At 33.5% G+C, this 23,115-nt stretch overlaps 1 protein-coding gene across 6 annotated transcripts in view; it reads left to right on the forward strand.

Moving 5' to 3' along the window:
- The window catches only part of LOC140052631 (jouberin-like), a 159,661-nt gene that overhangs the window by 51,695 nt on the left and 84,851 nt on the right, over window positions 1–23,115 (forward strand). For 4 of the 6 annotated variants that reach the window (XM_072098291.1, XM_072098294.1, XM_072098292.1 and 1 more), the window contains exons 6-12: window positions 5,977–6,154; window positions 8,278–8,373; window positions 9,298–9,400; window positions 10,319–10,414; window positions 13,170–13,268; window positions 20,913–21,038; window positions 22,330–22,400. In XM_072098291.1, the coding sequence (XP_071954392.1) occupies window positions 5,977–6,154; window positions 8,278–8,373; window positions 9,298–9,400; window positions 10,319–10,414; window positions 13,170–13,268; window positions 20,913–21,038; window positions 22,330–22,400 (769 nt within the window). The remainder of the gene's footprint in view (window positions 1–5,976; window positions 6,155–8,277; window positions 8,374–9,297; window positions 9,401–10,318; window positions 10,415–13,169; window positions 13,269–20,912; window positions 21,039–22,329; window positions 22,401–23,115) is intronic. The other 2 variants (XM_072098293.1, XM_072098297.1) reach the window with 2 other exon arrangements.

Consider the following 23,115-nt stretch of genomic DNA (forward strand, 5'->3'; position numbering starts at 1 on the left):
TAGCTATAGGCCTAGCCTAATGTATAGTTGCTACATTAATTGTCTTTCTGTTTTTGCCAGAATCCGTTGATACAAGTTGGGGGGTGGGGGGAATCCTGGTATTTTAATTGAAATTTAGAGTCTTCCATTTGTTTTGGCCTCACAATCGATCAAATAGTGGGTGAATTACAGAAGAAACAAGAAAATATCAATCTGCGCACAATGCATGTTGGGATTTATAGCGGGCTGCTTAAATTATTAGAGTTTAAAGACGAAAAAAGTTATCTCAATAGGACCATATAGTGTTTATTTTTACATTAAATCTAGTTTGTGACCTTAAACTAGATCTAAAAAATGTAGGGAATGGGACTTCAAAGAACTATTAGGCATGTGTCAATTTGGCATTTAAAAAATAATTAAGAAGGTAACACTTAAATGTGCCTGCAAGCACGTTAATTCACTTAACCGTAACTTAAAAAAATGTTGATTTCGTATGAATGGGATGGTAAATATGAAAAAATAAAACGCAAAACACTTTACTCAAACCATGAAAATGGTGGCATAATGCCCGATATTCGTTCAATCACTACAAGGTAAATGGATATTTGAATTATATGACCCATCACACGACCATGGTAAATGGAAGCCACGATTGTATTATTTGCAAAGAATATGTACAATTAATTTTTAATAAAATTGACAAATGTTGTTTGTTTGTTTCTTTATTTCCATTCACAACAAAAAAAAACCATTAACATACATAAATATTCATTACAAAAATGAAAGAATGGAAAGGGGGAATCTCTGAAGCACAGCTTATAAGTAGAAACTCCCTGTTACAAAACAGTTTATAAATAGTAATATGAAAAAAAGGCACAACGGCATAGGCAAACAAAATGTAACTTTTAAGAAAAAGAAAAAAAAAAAGCAAACAAGTTTCTTGTTTTTTTTTTATCTTAAAAAAAAAGATTTCTCAGAGAGTAAGATGTAATTGTAAAAAGAAAAAAACCTGTTCTAATCAGAGTATTGCAAAAGTAATTTATTTTTGTATTTTATTTTAAAAGTTATAGGATTCTTAAGTAACTTAAGAGTCTCAGGTATATCACGCCAAAGTTCAACCCATTTACTAACTAAACTTAATGATTTTTGAGTGGTTCTTTTAAATTGTGGGTAGAAATGGTGTTTTTGTCGCGTGTATTTATCGTGGACAGCTGAGCATAAAATGAAATTATTTTGAACAATCACTGGGAGTAAGTTATGAAAAGCTTTATCCATTAGAGAAACGGTATATAGTTTTATTAAATTATAAAGATCAAGAGGTTAAAAAAAATTAAAAATTGGTTTACTTGGACTGGTGTATGGGACTTTCATAACAAGTCTGAGTGCCTTTTTTTGTAATATGTATAAACAATTTAAATTAGTTTTAAAGGTATTACCCCAGACTAAACAACAATATGTAAAATAAGGCAAAACTAATGAATTATATAATTTAAATAAAGCTGATGTATTTAGTAAATGTTTTACTTTATAAATAATTCCAATACTTTTAGAAATTTTGGAATGAATATATTCAATATGATACTTCCAATTTAGTTTTCCATCAATAATAACTCCTAAAAACTTTATTTTATTTACCCGTTCAATTGCAACACCACTAATAATTAAATTGGTTGGTTCATAATTGTTTTTGCGACTATAAACAATATACTTTGTCTTACTATGATTCAACGTCAATTTATTTACCTTAAACCAAGTATCAATTTTGTTTAGCTCATCATTAATAATATTACAGATACATTGCAGGTTCTTACCAGAAAAAAGTATATTTGTATCATCAGCATAAAGCGTGTATTTCAATATGGAAGAAGCATTACAAATGTCATTAATATATAAAAGGAATAAAGTGGGCCCCAAAATAGATCCCTGTGGGATGCCACATAAAATGTCTGCTAATTCTGAGGTGGTATCACCACGTATTGTCACAAATTATTTTCTGTTAGAAAGATAATTTTGGATCCATTTATTGGCAATTCCACGAATACCATAAGCTTCAAGTTTTTTTATAAGGATATTGTGGTCGATGGTATCAAACGCCTTTTTTTAAGTCAATAAAAATTCCGATTGTATAGTTAGACCTGTCCATCTCTTTAAGTATATACTCGGAAAAGTGAAGCAATGCATGGCTAGTGGACATATTTTTCCTAAAACCAAATTGTCCTGAGTATAGAATATTAAATTTGTCAATAAATTTCAACAGACGGTTGTTAAATAATTTTTCAAAAATTGTAGAAAATTGGGGCAGCAAGGAGATCGGTCGATAATTTGAAAAACTACTTTTATCCCCAGCTTTGAAGATGGGAACAATTTTTGCAATCTTAATGGTATCTGGGAAAATACCAGTCTCAAGCGAACGATTAAAAATATGTGTCAATGGCTCACTGATTTCGTATATAATGTGTTTAACTATTGACATAGGTACGTCATCATGTCCGCTGGAATTTTTAGACTTAAATAAGTTCACTTCTGTAATTAATTCTTCTTTGGAAGTGGCCTCTAAAAAAATAGAATTTGGAATACGTTTTTTAATATAATCATTGGGACTATCACGACTTGGAAATTGACTTGTTATTTTTTTGGCTAGGTTAGGTCCTACGGTAGCAAAAAAAGTATTGAAACCATTTATAGTATCAACAGGATTATCGATAAAATCTTTTGGCAGATTTCCATAATTTCTTGTTTTAATCAGACCATTTATGATACTCCAAGTACCCCTAATATCATTTTGTTTTAATAATAATAAGTTATTATAATATTGTTTCTCAGCATTTCTTAGAATATTTGTTAGCTTATTTTTGTATCGCTTATACTTTTTTGAAGACAGTTGTGTTCGATCTTTAAAAAAATGTTTATATAGATTATTCTTCTTTTTACATGCATTAATTAGGCCAGGTGTGAGCCAGGGTTTTGAATTACTTTTTTGTGTCAATTTAATCTTTTGGGGAGGGAAATATTTATTGAATAGGTATATAAAGTTACCATTAAAAACATCGTAAGCATTATTTGGATCTTCTTCATTAAATACACTGTTCCAATCAGTGCAACGCAAGTCATTTTTTAAAGCATTCACTTTAACCTCAGTAAAATATCTTTTAGTAATATATTCATGTGCAATACTTGGCGTAACATTATAATTAATTGACATAGATAATAATATTCTATCTAGTTTACCTTCTTTCTAAAGTCAATGTCTTACATGTACATGTTGCTCCTATTACCTGCAATAAAGCTATGAAGAAGTCTTTATGGAGAAACAAATCAGTAGCCTTTAAAACTGTGTGATTTGGGTATATTGTCCTTGATGGTTATCTAGCCTCTGCTGATACCATACGTCAAAAGTTATTGAAGTTATTTTACTAAAAAAGATACGAAACCTCACACAAGAAAAAACTGCTAGACCACAATTTAATTACAAAAGTAGCAAACTATGTAACAAATCTCCCATACAAAAAACATTGCAAAATATCAAAACCAGTGAAATAAAAATAAAATGTAAATGAATAAACTTAACAATTCATGTTTCCGCAGCAATGTGTTTTTCGTTCGATTTTTGTCCACTTTTTAATTTTATCTCTATGTATAAAATATATAAAATATATAATACACCACTAAAAATAATATAGTAAAGTAAAGTCTAAAGTTCCATATCCACTATTGCTTTCATTTTTTAGCCTACATCTTTTTTAAAGTGAAGGGATAGTGTATAACAAATCAATGGCCATAAATACAGTAGTTTCGAATTTTATTCGTGATTCAATTTGTTTTTATTTTTGTCAAAGTACTTTTATCAGAGTGCTGTTTAATTGTACTTGCCCATGCAAAGTATATAACCACATATTAAGGAAGAAAAAGACTGTGGAGCACGGGTTACTGCTAGTAATAATAATTAAATTTAAAGGGGGATTCTGGGTTTAAAATTGCTTTTAAATATCGTTTATTTATTTAATAAAAAATATTCTAACAATATAGACATGTCAGAATGAAGAAGTAATAACGAGAAAAAAAAATTCCAAACTCGCGACGTCATGTACGTTGTGTTTGTCAACTAATTTACATCTCTCTCCTCTGTCAAACGACTACCACCCGATCATTGTGAATACATTTTTTGTAGATTTTCTAAGCTAGGCCTAAAGTGTAATAATAACAGTAGTAGCATATGTTTATTTGACATTTAATGAAATACAAAATTTAGTACAGATGAATCATGGAGTCATAAATTATACCCATGGGCCTAGCTAGCCTACTGGACGGTTGGCCCATAAATAACAAAACTCAGTGGATTCCAAACCCATCCTATCAACCAAACTCCTAAACAATCTAAACCTAAAACAAAATCTGCTGTAAATATTGAGGCAAAGCAAGTTCCGATTGCCGTCCGCACGTATGGTGTCCCGATCGTATAGTAGGCCTAAACTAGTTTACTTTCCAAAAAAGCGGACACTGCATCAAGCAAGTAGACCTAGGCCTAGCAGTAGGAAGAAGACCTATAGCCGATCCGGCATAGTTAAAAATTGAGCTAGCTATTGTAGTAGACCCTATGCGAATTGATACTACCAGGCCTTTTACGGCTACACTTGTTAAAATTAGCAATACTTATGTTTACAAATATTCCAACTCTCTCATTCGAGCTATATTATCTATACCATTCCAGTAGATCGAGTCGACCTTCAATCAAATACTGTATATCGTTCATGTTGTGATTATAGACGGGTATACTCAACCCGACCAGTTTGGTATTGTATACTGTACTTATCATGTGACGATGCCAGGCATGGGCAGCAGAGAGCATGTGTATCGTCGCCTCGATCGCTGCTCAACAGGAATGTACAGTATACGTTACGCTTTATTGATTTTGAAGGCTTTTCCCCAAGTCAGTGCGAAAATCGACAATACGTAAACTGAATTGCCAAATGATTTTACACAATTGTGATGAATTTTCCTAGAAAATTGACTTTATAAATGGGAAGACCGACTAAAATTACATCAGATAAGTATAATTTTACAAAAGTACTTGATATGGTTAATTAACGAGTCGTCGGAAGATTGACCATTTCACGAATTTCATATTCTGTAACCACAGTGTGATTTTGCCGTAGCTGCACTTGTAATCTGGCCTCATTTCCTGGGCGCTTATATAAATTGAAACTTTTACTGTTCAAGAGACAAACAAATATATTTTTTACTATTCATTTTAAATTTCACGTAAAAAGTGTATGTATGCATTACCTTTTTGGTGTTGCTCGACCTATTGGTTGTGATTGACCAAAATGTGTTGATTTCACATCTTTCTGAAATTGTTTACATTAGCAATAGTGTACTAAATCCTAAACAATTATCGAAACAAGAAAAACAATAGAAAATTTAATAAAACAATAACAAATGACCTCAGGGTATATGAGAGCCGAAACCATTGACATAACGCATTCCCTCTTGTAAGTAATTATCATGTGTGTTCCTGCAACCTGCCAAACAATCGTGTAGGCTTACAAAGTGGAAACAAAATACTGCCAGTCAAGTAGCGTAACAAAATAAACACAAAAACAAAATAAAGAAAATAAAAGTAATGACTATTTCCGTAAGAGATTTGTGTAATTTTTTGCAAACGTCTTGATGTAATTATTTTATTGATGTGTATAAATTTAATGATTTAATAAAAAACAAACAGTGCACTATTTAAAAAAAATTCTATTCTCAGCTATAACGCCATCTTGTTATGTATTGTATTGTTCTAGCCTGCGAAAATCAATGAAGCGTGTCTCCTGTTTCTGCTGTACTATCATCATGAATATTCATTTACTGTCTTATGAATAATAACGCAATTAATGAAATCCACAAGGCTATGCATAAATGAAAATCATTAAATATGCAAATTCATTTCTGTTACATTTTTTAGTTCTTGTTCATGTTAAAAATTTCATTTGACTATATATATCTTTTCAGAAGAGGCGGCAGATGAGATAGACAGTAAGCACATTGAGTATGATGATAATGGACAAATGATGGGCATCTATGTACATCGTAGTGATCGTTTAAAGACAGATCTTTACATTGCACACCCTCTTGTAAGAGTCCACATGGTTGACATTGATACTGGATCTTATGTAAAGAAGTCAAAATTGTAAGTAAGCATACCGTATATTTCGGTGTATAAGTCGCACCTGTGTATAAGACGCACCCCCAACTGAGAGTAAAATATCGGTATTTTTTATATCGTCGATGTATAAGACGCACCTTATATTTCATCAAAACAATGTTTTTTTAAATTGTAATCAATATTATTGTAATAATATATTTTGTTATATCTACAACGGCGTCCTTTATTTAGGTTTTTTCTTACCTAGGCTCGGCCGCGCCCAGCCTCAACAAGTTCTTTCTAACTTGTTATTCATGAGTTTCGCCGCAACATCGAGTGCATGACCGTGTGTGTAACACGCACGTGTGTGGGCTAGCCTCGCTCGATCATTTCGAGAGGGCGCACGTTTTCACGGACAATCGTATTCGATTAGTATCTATGTATCCGAGAAGTGTGTACACTAGGTCCATGCTATAATCACCTGGAGAATATACTAGTCGAATACCGTACACCATGTGCCACTAAAAGAAGGGCTTGCGCTTGGGGTACGGCGATCGTGCGTATAACTACTGTATAAATAAATACTATTCCAATCGTAGGACGTAAACGTTTACAAATGATATTTTATCGGAGCGCCATAATGAACAAATCTTTTCATCATATTTAGTATAACATCATGCTAAAATGACTTGAAAACTAGGCCTAGGCAGAAGCAAGTTGCCGTTACGTTAGTTAGTTACTGTAGCTAGGCCTAGCCTACTCAGGCTTAGAAAACGAGGTGACGATAGCCTAGGCCTATGTACAATCTGTGTGGTGAGGCATTTATGTTCGGTGTATAAGACGCACCCTTAATTTAGAGGTCAAATTTGCGTGTCAAAAGTGCGACTTATACACCGAAATATACGGTAATCACATTGTTCACATGTTATTATTCAAGTAATATTCAAATTATACAATTAATTGATTTTTATTTAAATCTTTTCAATATTCAAATTATTAATTTTGTAGTGATAATAAATTTTAAAAAAAACAAGCAGGCTATAATAGTAGTTCCCTACATTTAATTGCAAGCTATATAAACTAAAGTAGTAGAATACTGCTGCAAGTCTACCATTTGAAGCCATATCCAGGTCTGCCCTTACATTGCACTTCATTATGTATACCTACTTCTTCGTAAAAGTCCAAACCAGCAGGTATACATACAGCACAAGTTAAAGAACTTGGTACAAAAATAGTAGGGTATCATCTCCAAGGACGGATCTGGCCTCTTGGCCTGACACTGTCAAAGTCCAATTTATAAAGACCTGCCGCTGGATGCTTCTGCAGACTTATATTTTGTTTCACATTTTAAGGTATAATAAGTCCAATTTTCGGGAACCTTAGCAGCTCCATTTTAATCATGGTGGGTTGATTCTGTAGACTAAATATTTTGCTTCATGTACAAATGCAATTTCCGGGGACCCAGCAGCTCTATTTAACAACAACAAAACTTTTTTCCTTAAAAATTTTCCAAACAAACATTTTTTGGGCCTCATTATAGTGGTTATCATTTAAAATCAACCTTTCAAATTATTTTAAGCACATTTAGTGAAATTTTATTTATTTTTCTTTTACTGTGTTCATTTAAGATACCGTAGTTTAAGGGGGAGGCTGCTTAATTAGCCACTAGCCTTGAAGGCTATGTGACTATCTGGCTTCTCCGAATTGCCAAAATTAAAAAAAATAAAATATGAGTAAGTATACCCCTGACTTACCATTATTGAACACAAAAATGTTATCTATTGTTAGTTGCTCATGTTTACCGCCGGCAGAAAAAATAGGCTATGATCGATTTGGTGTTCGCTAGCGCACTCAATAGGTGTCATTTCAGGTGAATTAGACGTGCCATTTACATGAATTGCCATTTGCCACAGCCCCCTACCATTGGCTTAAATACTCAGTCATGGAAGTGCCCTTTTCTTGTGGGACACCCCCCCCCCCCTTCCTTTTGAAAATGTCTATATCTGCCCCAGGTCTTCTGGTGTGCTTATTTGGGTTGTTGCTGCACTACTTACTGCCGTGGAGAGCCTAATCTGAATTTCCCCAGTTCGAGGAAGATAATGAGTACCTTAATTTCTAAATGTGTAACAAATATTCCCAAAGATATTCTTGATTTCTTCTAATTTCAGTGACCGAGCAGTAACCTCATACTATGAGAATAGAAATGATAAAGTGGATTTTATCCTACCTATGCTAACTCAACCATTTGAATATAAGAAAAGGAAGTAAGTATAGAGTTGAATGGGAATCAGTCAAGTAATTCCTTTCTAATATTCATACATTTTAAATGATATTTTTCTTGTTACATGAACAAAAAGTGAAAAAACTCATCCAGTGTTTCATGCGTTGTCAGCGATGTTATTGCTGACAACGGCCTTGGTAAAGTCACATGATGTTCTGTGGCTTGCACCCTCTATTGCTGAATTGATTCAATAATATTCATACCTATCACACCATTGGATTGTTTTCTTCCTTGTTAGGATAAAAAATGTATTGGTTATAAAGTCAAATGTTAAACATATCTTAACATTTTATTTATTTATTTATTCTGTCTTTATACTGAATGACACTTTCAGTGCTAAAGCATTGATTTCCAAAGTGGTTCAGTAGAGAAACATTAACAGTATAATAAAAATAATTAGACAACTGACAAAGTAATTTACGTTAGTACACACACATTTACAAAAAGGTAACTATCTACAAAACATACAGTATATATAAAAAACATGGAAGGAATTTAAGGTAAAAGATACTATAGATACAGTAATATTTGTAAAAGTTGAAAGTGTCATAGATTTATAGTTTGTTTTTGTGTCATTTGAAAGTTTGTTTCATTATTTGTTATTGCTGTCCTGTAAAATTATTGATTTCCTAACTCAAGATGTGTATAAGTAAGGTCCGGTTTTGTGAACGTTAACTGTAGAAAAACGGTGACACATCTTGAGTTAGGAAACCAATAATTTTATGGGACAGCAATAACATTAGTTCATGTGTATAAACAGAAAAGAGAATTTCAGCTCGGCTCAGCTCAGTGAGAATGCTGAAAGCAATAGATTTAAATGAAGAAGATATCATGTAGACTACTTTTATCCACACTGCTATAGACCTCATTCTATTTTTACTACATCTAATAATTCATTTGTATTTAGATCTATGATTCCAAGTTGGGAAGAACTACTACTGCTGAATGAAAGTTACCAATACCTAACCTGTTGTAAGGAGGGATATCCCAAAGTAATTGTGTTTTTTGAAGTGAGTACAAGTGTACACAAATATGTCATAATATACAAATAATGAATGTTTATGAGTGTAATGATATAAATAATGGCATGAGGTGAATGATGAAGGGTTATATATCAATGAGGCAAAGCCGAGTTGATAGTTAACCTTTCATCATTCACCAAATGCCATTATTTGTACCATTACACAAATATAAAACATTCATTATTTGTTTTATATAACATCTAAATAGATTCCTGTCATTTAAATCAAATAAAAAGTAGCCTTAGCCAAAGGCCTACAGTTGATTCACAATGATTAAAACAGTAACATTTGGTTTTTAATAATATTATATTAAATGTTATATTTATATGGATTTTATAAACACACCTACTTTAATGTTAATTATATCAACAAATGATCAAACAATCCTATGCATAGAAAGGCTAAAACGCCTAGGCTAGGCCTAATAGTAACAGGCCTAGGCTGAAAGGCAAAACTGACAACTGGAACTCATCTAGGCTAATTATGTTTTTTCCAGCGATTCCACCTCTTGTAGAGATGTTCCCATTAATCAAAATCCTACAAAATGATCTTTTTGATCTAAATTAGTACATATATTTTTCCAGAAATGTGCTTCCATCACGAAAAACCAGTCATAACATTCAAATCGCAGTGAAAGTAAAAAATAGGTGGCGCTGTTGTATTTAAAAAACAATAGTATAAAACAAAATATTTTCCCAACGCCAAAAAAAATACTATTAAACGATTGTTTAATAGTGTGTACTATGCACGCCATGTGACCCACATTCGTCCAATCAAATGACGGGAATTTATTTAGGTGTTATAAATAAATTATGTATACATCAGATGTAAAGATGAAACAATATTTAATTGTTACCATTATTTCTAAACTATACAGCATACAGTGCCTTATAATTTTATTTTTAGATTTTAGACTTTGTAAGCATGAAATCTGTGAATGGTAAATCACGCACAGTTGCAAGGGAAGGGGGATGGCATCGTGTTGCTTGGGCATTTTTTAAGGTAATGGGGTTTGAAAATTGTTAGTAACAGTAATTTAAAAGTAATAGTAATTTAGACTTACTTATTGCAGCCATTTACAATGCAATGTATAAAGTACTGTATGTCAACAATCTTGTCACAAATTCAATTTTTTCTTACTGCCAGTTAAGGGTCATTCCATCTCAGATCACCCAATGAGTTAAACCCTACCTCTTCCAATTTTGATGAAATTTGGTATATGGGTGATTCATAGCAATTAAAGCGAAAATTTCAAATTTTAACTTTATCGTACCAACGGTTTTCGAGATATAGCAATTTAAATTTTCGGTTTTTACGCAAAAAAGGGCGCGTCCGCCACGTTTCAAAGAGCTGTATCTCGGGAACTATAGGTTCGATTTTAAAAACAAAGGTATTTTTGTAAAGGGGAGACAATAAGGAATCTAAATATACTAATTGTGTGTGTTTTATGTTAATTTTAAGTTGAATAAAACTTTGACATATATTTTGACCTTGAAATTGACCCCGTGGAACACGCCCGATTTGTTGATGACCATCACGAAAAATGTAGCCCTACGTGTCAACTACAACATATAAAAAAATTGGAGGGGTTTTTTTCTTTGTTTCCATGAAATTACAATTTGAAGTTGACATACCTCTTCCTTTTAGTGTATTTTTGGTGTCTGTCCATGCATTACTTCAATGTCAATTTGATGTATTCCAAAAATAATTTTATTTACAAACTAAATATCATTATAATGTTACAATTGTCTATGTCTGGCCTTTACTCCTTGTCATCTGGCCAATTCAAACAGTATTTAGAAATGTTGTGGCGATCATTTTGGGAAATACTGTAATTCCTAGTCGAAGAGGATTTTATAAACGGAGAGGCTATAATACAATGTACATTTGATTCAGGAATCCAACAACAGTCTTCTTTGGACAGCCAATAAAAGGTTTTCGCTGGCCCATGAGGATGCATAAATTTAATTTGATAATCCCCAAACTCTTCTGAGACATCCACAACCAAACCAATCCATGGGACACCATCATAACTACAGCACACAAAATTCTGAAGTCTAATAATGGTGGGTTGTGTATCAGCAACAATTTAATTTTCATCACTGAAAGATTCTTGAATCACAACCACATCCGGAGGGTTTATCTGGGTACTAAGTTTGTAGACCTGCATCTGTGCCAGAGAAACAGGAGCAAAGCGATGATATTGTAATGTACCCTTGATGGTCTGGGTGAGGTTGAATCTTGGCTTTATTTCTTTTTCCACAGTAGATACCTCATCTATTCCCACATGAAAAAAGTTGATGCCTGGAATGTCCATATGAGCGAGTCATATGGCCGAGCGGTTAAGGCAGGGGTGCCGTTTACCGTACCTAAAGAGCCAAGAACAACATCGGCAAGGGTTCGAGGCCGACTCGCTCCTAGTTCTGGTGGTGGAACAAGTCTTCTCGGATAAGGACTATAAACCGTAGGTCCAGTGTACACAGTTATAACCTGTGTGTACTTTAAAGAACCCAGTTCATTATTCGAAAAAGAGTAGGGGTTACCCCAGTGAACTGGTTCACACAATAGCCCCTGTATCAGGGGGATTACCACCTATCTGATAGGACACTGATTAGTTCACTATTGGTAATCCTTGGCCACATTGCCTAAAGACATAAAATAAAAATTAAAAATTACACAGTAGTCGAACATACTGAGAGATGTGAGAATATGACATTCAGTCAAACGCTGTAAGCTTCTCTTAGTGACAAGCCTCTTAACTGTTCCACCTATGCCATCACATGCACTCTTGCCATGTGATGTAGCGAAAAAATTCCACTCGGCGTCTAAACCAAAATCTTCCTGGTGGTGGCAAAGGTTAATAAAGTTATATTTGTTTTTGCATTGGCTGCCACATCCATCTGTGAAATAATGAACTTTTTTCATGGTTGGTAGTTTTGTTTTTAAATAGGGGATGACAACCTTTAAAAAGGCCTATACAGTTAACTGTTGTATGTTCTCTGCAATCACTTATTATGCATATGTTAATGTGCATAATAACATAGTAAGGACACTAAACTATGTGTCAAAATTGATTTGAAAAGTATGTGAGTTACCCAGTATTTCTCATATCAAAATATATCTACTGTTTAAGTGGGCCTGATGAGAAAGCGTAACAATAAGACACCTTAACAGTTAGTGTTCACACTGTGTATAAAGTATAACAACACCAAAAATACACTAAAAGGAAGAGGTATGTCAACTTCAAATTGTAATTTCATGGAAACAAACAAAAAAACCCCTCCAATTTTTTTATATGTTGTAGTTGACACGTAGGGCTACATTTTTCGTGATAGTCACCAACAAATCGGGCGTGTTCCACGGGGTCAATTTCAAGGTCAAAATATATGTCAAAGTTTTATTCAACTTAAAATTAACATAAAACACACACAATTAGTATATTTAGGTTCCTTATGGTCTCCCCTTTACAAAAATACCTTTGTTTTTAAAATCGAACCTATAGTTCCCGAGATACAGCTCTTTGAAACGTGGCGGCCGCGCCTTTTTTTGCGTAAAAAACGAAAATTTAAATTGCGATATCTCAAAAACCGTTGGTCCGATAAAGTTAAAATTTGAAATTTTGGCTTTAATTGCTATGAATCACCCATATACCAAATTTCATCAAAATTGGAAGAGGTAGGGTTTAAAATTCCATTTTTTTTGGGTGAACTGAGATGGAATGACCCTTAAGTTGAATTATTTATGTTTTTGCTTACAGGTGCTTGGTTCAAACAAAACACTCAACACAGAGAAGAAAGTGCGTTTACAGCTTTTTCACCCACCATTTCATTTCAAAACAAAACCAGAACAAGTAGATGTAAGCATTTCAGACTTCATTCATGATCCTCTATGCTAAGAACAATTATTAAATCTAAAAAGAGACAAATAAAAACCCACCTTGTTTTCTCCAGAAATATTAAAAAAAAAAAAAAACACTGACAATATGAATGGCAATAGAAATATGCACACAAAATGAGGCATGGCTTCACAAAATCGGCGTAGTGTGGGAAATAATAATTTTTTAGATTTTTATATATTCGTAATCTATATTGAATAAGCTTTAAAATGAGCCGTTGTTGATGAAAACATACAAGTAACTTTCTAGCTCAGGAAATCTTCATTTTGAGAAAATCAACAATGAAGTAGTGACGCTGATTAGCTTAGCCTGGCCAGGGAGTTGTTATTACCGTACTGACGCGGGTATAAGCCCATACTCGGGTATAAGCCCACCCCCGACTTTTGACTAATTTTCATGAAAAATGAGGCACTCGGGTATAAGCCCACCCATTAATTCGAAGATCTACAGTGTGTGTAGTAATACATTATTTTGTATTTGGCGACGTCCATACACCGAATACACCTACCTTTGATCATAACCAAGCTAGGCTAATATACGGTAGGCCATATGAGGCCTAGCGGTCCTGTTTTGTATACACTCCATCGCGGTCGAAGATCGCTTCACACACGACGCTACAAGTCGCCAAAACGGAAAACCACTATTTGGTATCGGCTGCCATAAACAAGCTTATTAAATTTCTTTGGTACATTTCTATTTAACGAACATTGTATACTTGCTTTTCTGCTTGATAAATTCTTGTTCAATTGATGTTTAAAATAAGATATTCTACGATAAATTACACGAACTATAAGCTTAATTTTCCGACACTCTACACCTCGTGTATTTTAGAGGCAACGTCGTACACGTGAGGGCGCTCACACACAGTGTACATGTGCTGTTTTTGACGATCTGCATTTTTGGATCCTCGGGTATAAGCCCACCCCCAAAACTTGACGTGATTTTATGTTCAAGGGGGGTGGGCTTATACCCGCGTCAGTACGGTAATAACAACTCCCTGGCCTGGCCAAGCCCGCCAATCAACGCGGCAAGACTCTCTGTCAAAACTCGCTATTTTCTTCTCAATAACGGCAAACTAGTCGAAAATATATCACTGTGTGATACATAATGTTATATTTTTTGTTATTTTTAAAAAATATATGGATAGAAATAACGATTAACTTCCTAAATATTTACAAAATGTTGAAACGTTCATTCGAGAAACTATGGTGGAAGCCATGCTGTTTCATCGTAAACAAAAGCGTCAGCCAATCAGAGAGCGTAATTTATCTCTATAGCCTAACACCTTAATAAAACCAATTTCCATTGGCTAGATAAAAATTATGGTAGCTGATATATTTTCAAAGAGATAGGTACCAAACGGTTTGCTTACAAAAGCGCCGTAAAGAAAGTTGATTTTTGAGTGAACAAAAATACAATTTCCTAATGATTTTCAATGGAAACGACTTCAATAATTGCAAAATACACATACTTGTGATATTTTTTTATGAACAAGAGTTTGATAAGTTAAAGATAAATGTTTATAGTATGGTTTTTTATTGAAATTTTAAAATGGATAGGTTAGGGGTTTTTTCAAATTCTGAACTTCAAGGCTAAATATCTCAAGTTCGGGTTGCGATTCTGCGGCGCTTTTGTGATGCCAGGCCTCAAATAAACACTGACAATAGACAGAACGGCAAATATCAATTTCTTATGATCTGGTTCAATTCTATCTGGCTCTGCTACCTCTCACATGTATGTTCTATTCCAGCAAAATTTATATTCAAATTATATAAACAGAGCGAGAGGTTCCTATTATTATTATTATCATTTATTTACCATACTGTTGTTTACTTAATAATCAGAATAATTTATATTTTATGCAATTGGTATTGCACCTATATTTTCTAGTGAAAGTGTATAGAATATAAATAACAATCTTTTAATAATAAAAGTTATTAAATTATTATTATTAAAACTATCTAAATAAACACAACATGCATAGAAATCAATTCTAAACTGCCCGGTGATACACTGAAAATTATTTAATTAATTTTGAAACGATAAAGATGAGGAAATCTGTGAGAATGAGAAAAAGTTGCCTGATATGCATATATATATCCAAAGGCAAATTACTGAAAAAAGGATGTGGGTATCAGCGGCTGGATTTCAATGGAGCGAAAAGCTAAATCAAAACGATAAAGTAAAACAGCCAGAAAAGTTAGCAGAGCTTTCGGGCAACACTAGCCCTTCAGCAGTGCATATATATGCACATTCTGTTATCGAATGGTATAAGAACATTCAAAACAAGGAGAAGCACTCGTTTATTTGCTTCGACATAGTTGATTTCTACCCGTCAATAACCATTGACCTACTTAAAAAGCCCTTGAATTCGCCTCCGAGTTTGAAGCAATCTCTGATGAAGAAACAAATATTATTATCCAAGCGAAAAAGTCACTCCTTTTCCATGATAACGCTACATGGTGCAAAAAAGGAACTGAAAACCAACCTGTGTTTGACGTCACAATGGGAAGGTTTGACGGTGCTGAAACCTGTGAAATCGTAGGTACATATCTTTTGTCGCAACTGTCTAACAAATATGGCAACCAAATTGGTCTATACCGCGACGATGGCCTAGCTGCGTTTCGCGAATCAGCCAAAATGATTGAGCTAATCAAGAAAGATATTTGTAAGGTTTTCCAGGAGAACAACCTCAAGCTAACAATTGATGCTAACAAGAAAATAGTCAATTATTTGGATGTAACGTTCGACCTAAGGACAGGGATCTTCCGACCTTTCACTAAGCCTAATAACAAACCAACCTACGTGCACCATGACAGCAACCATCCTCCATCTATTATCCGCAACATCCCACTTGCTATAAATAGACGCCTTTCTGACATCTCATAAGGCAAAGATACATTTCATGCATCTGCACCCCTATACCAGGAAGCCCTCAAAGAAAGCGGATACAATCATCAACTTGAGTTCAATGCTGAACAGCAGAAGCCCAAAAAATCGCATACCAGAAACATAATTTGGTTTAACCCACCATTCAGCAAAAACGTAGCAACCAACATCGGCCACAAGTTTTTAGCTATAGTAGAAGATTGTTTTCCTGCCGGCAACAAGCTCAGAAAAATATTTAACAGAAATACCTTTGAAACTAAGCTACAGTTGCATGCCCAGCGTAGACAAAGTAATTAACGCACACAACAAAATAATGTGATAGCCAAAGAAAAGTCTACTGAAACCAACGCAAAACAAGCGGATGTAACTGCCGCAATCCCAATGAATGCCCGCTCCCAGATAACTGCCTAACAAAAGGTGTAGTTTACAGTAAAGAGAGAAGATTCATCAAAAGAAGAAACAAATGTCGGACTAACTGAAAACCAGTTTAAAACCAGATACAGAAACCATACGTCTTCATTCCGGAACGAAAAACTAAGAAACGCAACGGAACTCAGTAAATATATGGACACTTAAAGACTCTAAAACAAATTACTCAATTAAATGGAAAATTATAAAGAAATGCAAACCTTACTCAAATATTAACAAAAGATGTAATTTATGTATATACATAGAGATATTATAGTGAACTATAATATCTCTATGGTATATATGAAAAGTATATTATTATATGTCAACCAGAGCTATGCTCACTGAACCGTAAAAACGAGTTAGTCTTAGGAAAAAATTCTTACTAAATTGCAGATCCAAATAGTTTATCTAAATCTAAAACAATAGGCTATTGTATACGACTTCCTGATGACTCACTTCTATTAAGCACTATGAGACAACTGTGTCACTTATGTTTTATATTTCACCTGAAGAGTGCGGCCAGCTACATGCTGGTCGTACGAAACAAATTTGTAGTGATTAAAACAATGAAGTAACCAAGTTTTCTGCTGTTATTTTATATATATATATATATATATATATATATATATATATATAAATCCAAAGGCAAATTACTGAAAAAAATGACAATGCTGTGGGTATCAGTGGCTGGATCTCAATGGAGATACAAAAATAAAAAGCGAAAAGCTAAATCAAAACGATAAAGTAAACAGCCAGAAAAGTTAGCAGAGCTAACGACTTCCTGATGACTCACTTCTATTAAGCACTATGAGACAACTGTGTCACTTATGTTTTATATTTCACCTGAAGAGTGCGGCCAGCTACATGCTGGTCGTACGAAACAAATTTGTAGTAATTAAAACAATGAAGTAACCAAGTTTTCTGCTGTTATTTTATATATATATATATAGATATATAAATCCAAAGGCAAATTACTGAAAAAATGACAATGCTGTGGGTATCAGTAGCTGAATCTCAATGGAGATACAAATTAAATGCGAAAAGCTAAATCAAAACGAGAAGTAAAACAGCCAGAAAAGTTAGCAGAGCTTTCGGGCAACACTAGCCCTTCATCAATGCAAGTGAAGGAATTTGGATAACGTCATAGTATAAAGCTGGCAAGTGCTGCCTGGGTGGATAGGAATAAAAGAAATATAAATGGTGACGATACCTGACACGTTTCTCGGACAGGCGACGTAATTTGGTAAAGTTATCCAAAGTACCCTCCAGGATTACAGCAAAATCAGATCAAAATTGATACAAACAGTAGAAAATATATATAAATCCAAAGGCCAATTACTAAAAAAATGACAATGCTGTGGGTATCAGTGGCTGGATCTCAATGGAGATACAAATTTAAAGCGAAAAGCTAAATCAAAACGAGAAGTAAAACAGCCAGAAAATTATATATATATATATATATATCATTTGCACTGATGAAGGGCTAGTGTTGCCCGAAAGCTCTGCTAACTTTTCTGGCTCTTTTACTTTATCGTTTTGATTTAGCTTTTCGGTTTTTTTTGTGTGTCTCCATTGAGATCTAGCCACTGATACCCACAGCATTGTCATATTTTCAGTAATTTGCCTTTATATATGTGGTGGTATATATATGTGGTTCTGCCACTGCTATGGACATCAAATTTTACGAAGAGGAGTCCTTAAGACAGCTAGACTATCCTCTTTATTATCGTAAACTTACAACAGATCCCACCACGGAAATTTTGGATAAGGTGGCAAAATCTGTTTCTGTGATGGTAAAAAAACACTCCATCGATCGTAAGATTGGACCTCATTGGCACAGGTTAATCCAGTTTACCTAATAATTCTGTTCTGGCTACATTAGATGTTTCATCATTGTATATAAATATCCCTCACGAAGAAGGAGCCGACACAAGCATTTTAAATTAAAAATTCCGACCAAAACGCCTACTAAAGCCATTTATAAGAACAATTTTATTTTTGGCAATTACCATTACCTCCAAATTCATGGCACAGCGATGGGCACAAAAATGGCGGCATCTTTTTATGAGGCCAATTTTCTGTCCTTCCAACCTAATAAACCACTTGTTTGGTTTAGATACATTGAAGACATCTTCATGATCTGAACCCATGGTGAAGATAATGTGAATTAATTTCTTCTGAATATTAATTACAGCTACTAAATCCACTAGTTGACTTTTTCGACACTATAGTGACCATAGAAAATGGTACACTCAAAACTGACCTATTACGTAAACCCACGGATAAAAATATGTACCTGCTACCTAGCAGTTGTCATTCCTGACACTGTACCAAAAACATACCGTACAGTCAAGCATTACGTATCAGACGTATCTGTTCTTCAGATTTAGATTTTCAGAATCAACACTGAAATCACACGAGTTCAAGAAACTAAATTTTGAGGCGTTACCATTGACTCAAAATTGTCGTGGAAATTACACATTAATAATATTACTAATGTTGTGTCAGGGAATATAGGTGTAATCAACAAATTGAAACGTTATCTTCCCATTAATATACTCTTTATTTTATACAATGCATTAGTACTTCCCTTCATTTCTTATTGTAATATTGCCTGGTCCGGTTCACTAAATAAGTTCGGAAACTTATGCCCCTGGACAAGCTTCGAAACCACTTATATTGATGGTTTATTTAAATTACAAAAAAGAGTCATTCGAATCTGTTCAGGGGCTGATTTCAACTCTCATTCTAAGCCCTTATTTTATAACCTGAAGGTCCTAAATATATTCGACATCAATAAGCTACAAACTGCTATTTTTATGTTTCGATTATCATAAAACTCTCTTCCAACCCATATCACTTCCCTCTTTAGCAAAACATCCACCTATCACAATTATCCAACGCGTTTTTCATCATCTAATTTTCACCCAAAATTTCGTCCCTCACTAATTACCAGTAACTCTATACTACTGTATACCTTGGCCCCAAATTATGGGAACAACCACCAATTCAGCTAAAATCTAAGAGCCGTAGCCAGTTTTAAAATCACTTATAAGCAATCACTAATTAACAACTACTGTACATTTCCTAATTTATCTTTTTTGAAATCTGTTTTGTTGATTTTACAGTAAATAGGCCTAACCATGTATTAGTTAGTTTTAACTTTTTTGGCATAATTACTTGATAATATTCAATGTTTTTTATATATTTTTTTCCTTATTATATTTTTTTTGTCGTCAATATTTTATATTTATTAGTTTTCTTGTCATGTCGACAACTGTTCAGGTGGTCAATGCTTAAAGTAATTTTTACTTATTTTGATATCCTTTCACACATTGTCTTCTTTTTTCTTTTCTTATAGTTTATATATCTGTTCCTTTTGTTCAATGTGTGGAAAATAAATAAATGAAACAAACAAACAAGCAGGCGTTTGCGGCAAAACTTGTTCATTGGTTGACTCTACTGAAAACTTTAAGAATAACCAAACTGGCCGCATTTTTTGGATAAGACAATCAATTAATTGTCTAACCAAAAACTTCATTTAACTCATATACTGTAATATTTGTTTTGATTTAGCTTTTTTTTGTATCTCCATTGAGATCCAGCCACTGATATCCACAGCATTGTCATTTTTTCAGTATTTTGTCTTTGGGTTTATATATAAATATATTCAATCTGCAGACAGTACTGTTTCAATCTTATTAGATCTCGTCAGTGCAGCTCAGGTTTCGAAATGAAATGTACCGCAGAATATATATATATATATATATATATATATACAGTCGGAGATCCCGCCTCGTGAATAAAAATACTGAAAGATGAGGGCGTATCAATTTGATCTCTGTTGCGCGTGCGTACAACTGGGGACTAGTGCTGTTCCGCCGTACCACGCCGAGAATGTTAAAGAGTCGCTATTTAATCGAGTTTGAACAATACCATGAAAGCCCCAGTGGTCTAATGGTTAGGGCAACTGCATATCAAGCAGACGGTCCTAGTTCGAGTCTCGGTTGGGGTGACTTTTTCTCATTCTCACAGATTTCCTCATCTTTATCGTTTCAAATTAATTAATTAAAATTCAGTATACCACCGGGCGGTTTAGAATTAATGTTCTTTGCCTGCTGTGTTATATATATATATAGTTATTTGTGCAGTTTATTTGTGCAGGTATATATATATTATATATATATTTATTTATTGAATGTAGTACAGTACTTAACATTGTCATACACTTTAACAATGGTACAGTCCATAATGGGTGAGTATTGTCCGGGTGGTTATTGTCCAATTTCCTATTTATTTGTGCAGGTTTACCAGTGGTGGAGCAATATAGCAAGACAGCCATACCCATCAACACTCTATATCACCTTGAAACCAATCACTACACCTGGTAATGTAGAACCTGCATTTAGATCAATGTTTGCAACTCAAAAGGTAAATAAAGTGCTATTTTGTGTCTCCAAAAATTGTACCATTGGTCGGCAAAAATGTATGTAGTCTATCTAGTAAATTCAACAAATCCTTAAACTGAATCAAAAATACTAAACTTTAGTATATGTAGAATGTGAAAACAAAAATACTGTATATATATTTCTTAATTGTGCTTTATTCAGTTAATAATAAATGAATAAATAATATATAAAATGTGAAAAAGTTTAATCTAAAAGGGATACCAAAGAATAAGATGTAAATAAATTAAAGACACTGCCTTTTTGTAAAAATAAATACTACACTGTATGTTTCTATTGGGATAATTTCTATGGTCTTTAAAACAGTGAAAAATAAGTTGATCCTATTAAATACCAGCAAAAATTGCGCTTGGTATTGATATTTTAATTTTGCTTTTGTGATGCATTCGATTTTGGTGCGATAGTGTAGATCATAAATAAACAATAATGGATACCAGGTCTGCCAATAAGAAAAATCAATTTATCAACGAGACAACACCAATCTAGACTAGGGTACGATGTTCGTACATTACCGCTGTTATTACCATCAAGGCCTACAAAACTAATGTCTAAGCCTAATTTCAATGCGCAAACTATTTAGGTAGTCATTTATGTAAATCATAATTTCCGTAGAATGTACATTTAAGAAATGAACTGGTTTAATGTGAGCGAGTGGTCGAGCAGTTAAGACAGCGGAACTATAATCTATAGCCATAATATCCTTGGTTCTGGTGGTAGAACAAGTCTTCTTGGATAAAGAGTGTAAACAGTAGGTCCAGTCTACACTGGCTCTTGTGCACTTTAAAGAAGCTAGTACATCTTTCTTGTCAAGTAGGGGGTTTGTGTACTAGTTCACACAGCCACTGTTGTGGGCAGACGAATGGGTGCTAGAATTGGCAACACTGACATAACGTAACCCTTAGGGGAAGAGCATGTAGTTGAAAAGTGTAATATTTACAGTAAGTCCACAGCGCCATGAGCAATGATCATTGGAATTGCAGGGAGTGTCTTTAAAGTTCCAAAAAGATGAATAAGAAGAGAAATTTAGTTTTTCTATCAATATAATTACAAATCATAAAAGCATGCCCGACCACCAAATCATCATTATGTTGCATGACATGATCTTACAAATAATCTCAAATAATGAATATTTATGGGTTGGATGGTAAGAATTGAGTTGAATTATTGACTGCTCTATTTAATGAGGCGGAGCCAAGTTAAATTAAGTTGCAATCAGTTGTGTTATTATCATCAATACCAATTATATCCTCTTATAGGAACAGGGAAGAATGACATACAAAGAACTAAAGAAGACTTTGGATGGACGTAGGAAAGGTCAACATTTTGAGTAAGTGATCTGATAATATAAATACACTAAGTGCTGTTTAAGAGTATTAACTGGAATTTATTGGAAAGGTTACCCTCTTTAAATAAAGTCAAAATATAAAAGAAATGCAGCTAATTATATTTGTACATACTGTTTACTGTATATCCCATTTTTTCCGCGACCCAACATTTTTGCTGATTTTATTTAATGTTTACATCTGGACAAAACAATTTAAGAGCCATTGTCTGTAAGAATCAAAGAAATATCAAAAAGAGTGGCAGACTCAAAAAAATGGATTTCTTTCAAATTTTGCACATGGCTATATATGTGTTGAGAGAAATCAAATATGAAGTATTTTTTTTTTCACACGTATATTTCCATGGCAACGGCCAAATTTGTGTTTTTGACAAATTTTGTCCTTTTTTAACGTTTTTTAAAATGGATATTGGTACTACTTTGATGAACGATATTTTTGTTTTGTTCATTTAATTATAAAAAATAATTAGTTTATGCATAATAACAATGCATTGTGTACCTGTTTCAAATTTTTAAATTTTTTTTTATTTCATACTTTGGGAGATACCATTTATTTAAAAAGGGGTGTTTTTCACTTTTTTTAAATTGTTCAATGCAACTAAACTTTACTTCACCATAACGCCCAAAGTGGTGTATTTTTTTAGCTGATTTATTACAAATAGGTAGTTCTAATGTTTAATAATTGATTTCTAAAATAAAA

Source organism: Antedon mediterranea, chromosome 6 (genome assembly GCF_964355755.1).
Source record: "Antedon mediterranea chromosome 6, ecAntMedi1.1, whole genome shotgun sequence".
Lineage (NCBI taxonomy): Eukaryota > Metazoa > Echinodermata > Crinoidea > Comatulida > Antedonidae > Antedon > Antedon mediterranea.